The sequence below is a fragment of the Pyxicephalus adspersus genome, chromosome 6, assembly GCF_032062135.1.
Source record: "Pyxicephalus adspersus chromosome 6, UCB_Pads_2.0, whole genome shotgun sequence".
Classification (NCBI taxonomy): Eukaryota; Metazoa; Chordata; class Amphibia; order Anura; family Pyxicephalidae; genus Pyxicephalus; species Pyxicephalus adspersus.
In genome coordinates, this window is record NC_092863.1 from 13,429,491 (window position 1) to 13,436,543 (window position 7,053).

Below are 7,053 nucleotides of genomic sequence, written 5' to 3' on the forward strand. Positions count from 1 at the left end.
GCTGCATAATTACATAGTAAGTCAAATTGAAAAAAGTCCATCATGTTCAACCACTAGGGAAATAAAGATATCCCAGATAAAAAACCCTACAGACATTAGGGTTCCTTGCACGTGTCCTCCACTCTGCATGACACATCAGCTATACAATGTAAGCAAAACCATAGGAAAAAGTCACCAGGTGCAGCGAAAAGTTATCTTTTTGGCAAAAAAACCTCCTTTTTCTATTTTGGGTTGACACATTTCTGGTAATACCACTGTTATTGGGCCCTCCCTTCAGACACAGTGTCTTGGCGTCACCTTTGATTCTGCCCTCTCATTTACCCCCCATATTCAGAACATTTCCAGGTCTTGTCACTTTCACCTACACAACATCTCCAAATCCACCCCTACCCGTCCCCTGGGACCACCAAACTCCTTGTACACGCTCTTATCATCTCTCACCTGGACTACTGTAACATCCTCCTCTCTGATATTCCACTAACACGACTCTCTCCTCTACAATCTATCATGAATGCTGCAGCCAGACTCATCCATCCTTCCCTCCGCTCCTCTTCCACTGCATCTCTTTGCAGTTCTCTTCATTTGCTTCCATTTCACCTTAGAATCTTTGCCTTCAAATCCCTCCACAGTTCTTGTCCCACTTACCTTTCTGACCTAGTAAACAAAATACTCCCCAGCCGCTCTCTTCACTCCTCCAATGACTTCCTCACTCATATTCTCATCACACACACGACTCCAAGATTTCTCTAGAGCTGCCCCAATTCTCTGGAATGGTCTTCCTCCTCCTATTCGGCTTGCTCCTACTTTCTGCTCATTTAAAAGAGCGCTCAAAACCCATTTTTTCAAACTTGTCTACCTTCTCCTCAACCGTCATTACTTCCCACCACTACATATCTCCCCTCCTTTTGTGTGATACTTCCCCCCACCTCCTAGATTGTAAGCTCTTCAGGACAGGGTCCTCTCCTTCTCCTGTGTCTGTCATTGGCTACCGCTATTTATTGTACATCATGAAACCCATCTAAAGACACCTGGAATGACAGGTTTCATATACTGATTTATTTCTTCTTGGTTTTGGGGGTGATTTATGAGCGTTGTTACAAGTTTCATTAATTGCGTCATCCCGGCTGGGCCAATCAAGAAGAATGAAGATCATCCTAAAGCAGAAGAAAGATGGTGGCGCTGGTAGACAGGCGAGTTTGTTACCTTTAGTTTAGGTATCATATGTCTTTTTTTTTAAACAGTGAACACAAAGATGCATTTTTCTGCAAACTCATAGGGTGAATTGACTGTAAATGATAATTTAAGGAAAATTCCACACCTTTAAACATATAATTTGCAACACTTTATTTTCCACCATTACCCGTTGTGACATAGTAAACTATTACCTCAAGTAACCACAGAAAGCAGAGATTTCCTGAAGAGTCCACCCAGCAGTCTGTTCCCGCCTCTTTTACCACATACTAAAACGAGGCTTGAAACGCACTGTATAGCAATTGCAACCTGCTACAGTAATCCACGCCTACGTAACGTCACGTCGAATGAGAGCGTGATTTCGTAAACCCTGCAAGCCAATCAACGTTGTATCCATCTCTAGGAATGTTTGTGTGGATAGGCCACCCCTTGCCAGCGATTGGCTGAAGCGGGAAGCCAATGTATCTGTGCTCGTCGGTGTTTCGCGCACGCGTGGTTGCATCTCCTGCTCGCTTCGGTGTTTGTGTTACGGTAACGGGGCTTTGCGTTCTCAGTCATGTCCTTGCACGGGAAACGGAAGGAAATTTACAAGTACGAAGCGCCATGGACCGTGTACGCCATGAATTGGAGTGTAAGGCCGGACAAGCGGTTCCGGTTGGCCCTTGGTAGTTTTGTAGAGGAGTACAATAACAAGGTAAAATAAAAAATGCAAAATGTTTGTTATATTGTATTTAATTACCAGCTGTGGTGCTGGGCTGAGCATATGAGAAGTGCCATGGCACCCAGGCCCCACAGGGATGAGATATGTTTGCATAGCTGCCCTGAGTGATCATGGTACAAACACCGGATAATTGCCGTCCGAGATGAATGATGGTGATCATTTCGGGTAAATATCCAGCTTGTGTACTGAGTCTTTGGCAGATTAATAAACAATTGTGTGGCGAAGACGTCTGATCTTTCCCATGGGGGGGGGGATGCAGCAGGGAGCCTCCCCCATACAATCTTTAGGACTGAACAGCCCGGCTCATTTTCTCTATTCTCACAACTGTAACAGAACTTCAACACGTGAATATACCATGAGTCCTAAAGCAGAACTAACACTCGCATATCCGATTTCTAGCACCAGACGCTGCCATCTTTCTTCTCTTTTCTTCCTGCTAAAAAGAATCTTCCACCATCATGATTGGATTGCTGGCTTTCTCCGGCAACCAAAGGTGAAGCTGCACATGCTCAGCCTAAATCGTGGAGCGATCAGACACAAAGAAGGGGTATCACCTGTCCCTTTCTGCAATAATGACCGGGCTGATCACAGAACTTTAATCAGTTACTAGCAGACGTTATATTTTCATAAATGTGAAACACCCTGGCAGATTGCTTAATCATGGACTTGAGGGGCGACTGTTGGCATTTCCTATGGTGCCTCCGGCTCATCCTCCCCATCTCTTCTCTATAGAACATAACAGAGCTTTGTGTAGAAGGTTTGTTCATTCTACCGTCCCTGGAAAAGATCATTTCCAGAAATACAACAAATATATATAACAAATAAATAACAATACAGGTAGTCCCTGGGTTACATACGAGATAGGGATTGTAGGTTTGTTCTTAAGTTGAGTTTGTATGTAAGTCAGAACAGGTACTTATTTTAGTAAATGCAATTAGGATAGATATTTGTGTCAACATAATATTAGGCAACATGGTGTCAGTGTATAAAATCCTCACTGTGGGTTAATCACAAACAAAGCAAAAAAAATTTATGGAGCCCAGACATTCATTAAATTTTGGAGCATTTGATATGCAAAAAGAAACAACTGCAGATTTTCTTTGTCTTTAAAGAGTTACAAGAGGCTGCAGAAAGAGCTCAGTGCTTAAGATCTCACACAACCTCAGCTGTGTTTAGCAAAAGCTTTCCCTGCAAGTCATGAAAACTGCCCCCCTTCCCCCTATCAGACCTCTGTCCTGCACACCAGCCAGCAGGGAAGCTCCGTTCATATCTAGGAGTCATCCAGATGTCCTTAACTCGGGGACTACCTGTACAGGTATACATAGCTTAACAATTATTTCAAGCATTATTCTAATGTCTCTGTGTTAGTGGTTGGTAGACAGCATGGTTGCTGGCAATAGGGAAAACTGCTACATGCAAACAACCACATAGTGCGGAGGTTAGGAAGTATTTTGCTTATCTATAACATTTAGACAAAAACAAACTCTTTCAGCTGCTACAAAAACACCAAAGAAATTGTGACTTCTCCATGAATTACAGGACTAACCTTATCTTTGGAGAGAAAAAGCGATTGAGGACCAGAGAGAAACAACAATCACAACTAAACTTATCTTGATGGAACAATAGCAATTGGATTTGAAAATCTAGACAATTGTTTTCCTCTCCCAGTGGTCAATTGAAGAATGTTTGCAGCGTAGCCATAGGCTACTACATGTACACACGTTTCTCATCTGATCATCGGCTCAGGGCTGATATCCAATGATAATCTGGCGTGTGTACAGTGCTGGTCGTCCATCATCCCAACAACGGTTGTGGCTAATCCACAGACGACGAATGGAGGTGAAGGGGAGAGAGCGCAGCAGGGTTCCCTCACCTCTCTATTAAGCAGAACTTTCCATTCACAAATATTGCACGTGTGTACTTAGCCATAGACAGCTGCCTTGGGCCAACTTTTAATAAAGTACAGTACTGATGTTGGTCTCATAGTAATGATCTATTAATTAAATCAGACTTTCTGTAAAAAAAATATATCTTCACAAACAGGGCTGCACTTTATTGTGGAAGAAACCTAGTGTCTGTTCTGCAATAAAGGATTCTAACCTGCGTGTGTGTAATCTTAAGAGATTAATAAACTCTGATGTGCATGCACAGAATTATCATTCCAAAGTGGCAAATAAAGATGATGGACAGTTCTAAATCTAGAAGACTAGAAGATATCTGCAAGGTTGGAGGTGGAAGTAAAATAGGGTGATTAAAACTTCACTTTAATTGGTACAAACATGCTTGGCATGAAATAGTGACTTTAACGATGGTTGTACAACACGGCCTCATAGTGCCAAATGCATGATTCATTAAAACTGGGCTGGGTACACACGTGCATTAATTGGGGATGGATCTTTCACCATCATTTCCAGCTTCTTAGGACTGCACAATGCATGAACAAGTGCTGTACATACAGCACCGTTCTGCTCAATGGAGAGGGGAGAACGACAGAGCAGCACCCTGCTGTGCGCTCTCCCCCTTTGCTTCCATTAAGATCTTTTGTCGTCAATCGTCAGTGGATCTGCCAGGGCGGTCGTTCGGACGATGGAAAACGAGCGCTGTACACCCAACAGATTCTCGCCCAATATCGGCCCTGAACCGATTATCGGACGAGAATAATTGGACGTGTGTACGTAGCCTAAGTGATATGTAGGTCTTACATGTCCAGGTGTTTACCTGATAAGAGGTAAAAACCTTTTTTACTGAATTGATATACAAAATATTTTTGTCTGATTCTTAAGTGCGTTTTTAACAGCAATTATCTTTGTGCAGGTTCAACTGGTTGGCCTGGATGAAGAAAGCTCAGAGTTTATCTGCAGGAACACTTTTGATCACCCCTATCCCACCACAAAGCTTATGTGGATTCCTGACACAAAAGGGGTGTACCCAGACTTATTGGCAACAAGCGGGGACTATCTGCGTGTATGGAGGGTGAGTAAATGTGATAAAACAAATTATTGCACATATATTTAGTGTATCCATCTCAACCAAATAACTTTGTTCCTTTCTGTCCAGGTTGGTGAGACAGAGACTCGTCTGGAGTGTCTGCTGAATAATAACAAAAACTCTGACTTCTGTGCTCCCCTCACGTCTTTTGACTGGAATGAAGTGGATCCCAACCTATTGGGTAAGTTTCACGGACATAAAAAGGTTTTATTGTATAGTCGTTTTAACATATTATCTTACTTAAATGATAGCTAAAGCTTGAGACCCCTACATCCTAGTACCCATCCTAAAGGTCATAAAAGAATAACAGGGACCTTTCTCCTTAACTTCTGTTGGTTGCATTTTTTTTTCTTGATTGTCAGAAATAGTAACCATTTACTTTGTTTCTATCAGGAACTTCCAGCATTGACACAACTTGCACCATCTGGGGTCTGGAGACAGGCCAGGTATTGGGCCGGGTCAATTTGGTGTCTGGTCACGTGAAAACACAATTAATTGCTCATGACAAAGAGGTGAGTTATCTTCACTCTGCACCCTGTAAATGGGTTTGTATGAGTGGTTTGTTCTGTGAGTTTGAAAGGACAAAAATATTGAAATGCAATTTGCTCAGTTAGTTTGTGTGTATATTCTGAAGTGTCAATTCTGATCTTGGCTTCCCTGCTAACCTGGATTAAGCATGCAGCAATTAAAGTTTCATAGATACTATGCATGCTTAGTCTAGATCAATTACTCAATAGGCAAGATTGGGAAGATGGTTATTTAAAACATTTTTTAGCAAAAATTAGAAATCATAACGTGGTGAGTAGAGAACTGTAAAGAGATAAAAAACTGAGAAACTTCATTTGGACATTTAAACTTTTCTAGTGATGCAGAAGATAAAGAAAAACAATACGCCTGCCTTATTAGAAGAAACATTCTTTGCTCACCCCCTAGATAGTAATTTGCTTTTTTACTAGAGATCAACTTACTAACCAGTTTCTCTTCTATTACAGGTGTATGACATTGCATTTAGCCGAGCTGGAGGGGGCCGAGATATGTTTGCCTCTGTAGGAGCTGATGGCTCTGTAAGAATGTTTGACTTGCGCCACTTGGAGCACAGTACCATTATTTATGAGGATCCCCAACATCACCCCCTGCTCAGACTGTGCTGGAACAAGCAGGACCCCAATTATCTCGCAACCATGGCCATGGATGGAATGGAGGTAATGTTGTTGTTTAAAGTTTCCTGGTCTATAAAAATATAGGAAAGGATAATATAATATAGAAAGAAACATAAGTACAGATGTGTGATTACTTATATGGGACCAATACAAATATTACAATAATATAGTTACTGCAATTTAGCTTATTTTATGATATGTTGGGTTTTGTTGACAGCATTTTGATCACTTTTTGAGAAATATTTCTGACTTCTTTAATCTACAGGTAGTAATTCTGGATGTACGCGTGCCCTGTACACCTGTGGCCAGGCTGAATAATCATCGTGCTTGTGTGAATGGTATTGCCTGGGCCCCACACTCCTCCTGTCACATTTGTACAGCAGGTAAATATATAAACTTAGCTTAAGCTTTGGGTTTGATCCTTTCTTGGATTATCATAATGGCCAGGCGGAACTAAAGTTGATCAATAGGATGATACTAGCCTTCCTTTATCTCTTCGCTGGCAGTAAAAAAATGCTTGCTTAAAACCATAGCTGTATAACTCTGCAGCCCAGAGTCTTTTCTCTTCTGTCCACTTTAGGCTTAGGTTGTCCTTTGGGTGTCAGTGTCACTGCCTGGCTGGGGTTTTACTTTAAAGTACACTACAAAAATTATTGGTCAAATTTATATGTATTTGCAATAACTCTGCTTTTCTTTACCTGTTTAGCTGACGATCACCAAGCCCTGATCTGGGATATCCAGCAAATGCCCCGGGCTATCGAGGATCCTATCCTAGCATACACAGCTGAAGGAGAAATCAACAACGTTCAGTGGGCAAGCACTCAGCCTGATTGGATTGCCATCTGTTACAACAACTGCTTAGAAATCCTCCGAGTCTGACTTTATTTATGCCAACCTACTATACTCCAAATCCTCATCCTCGCCATCCCAGATTTTATACATCTTTGATGTTCCCTTTTGTTCCCCTTTACAGGAAACAACATTGAATATTTA

At 41.8% G+C, this 7,053-nt stretch overlaps 1 protein-coding gene across 1 annotated transcript; it reads left to right on the top strand.

The window, feature by feature from the left end:
- The first annotated feature begins 1,640 nt into the window (after positions 1-1,640).
- DCAF7 (DDB1 and CUL4 associated factor 7) lies at positions 1,641-7,053 on the top strand. The gene is made up of 7 exons (XM_072414627.1): positions 1,641-1,885; positions 4,727-4,885; positions 4,970-5,081; positions 5,294-5,412; positions 5,893-6,102; positions 6,326-6,443; positions 6,767-7,053. Exons 1-7 carry the CDS (start codon positions 1,748-1,750, stop codon positions 6,937-6,939), a joined length of 1,029 nt encoding a protein of 342 aa, XP_072270728.1. The 5' UTR covers positions 1,641-1,747; the 3' UTR covers positions 6,940-7,053.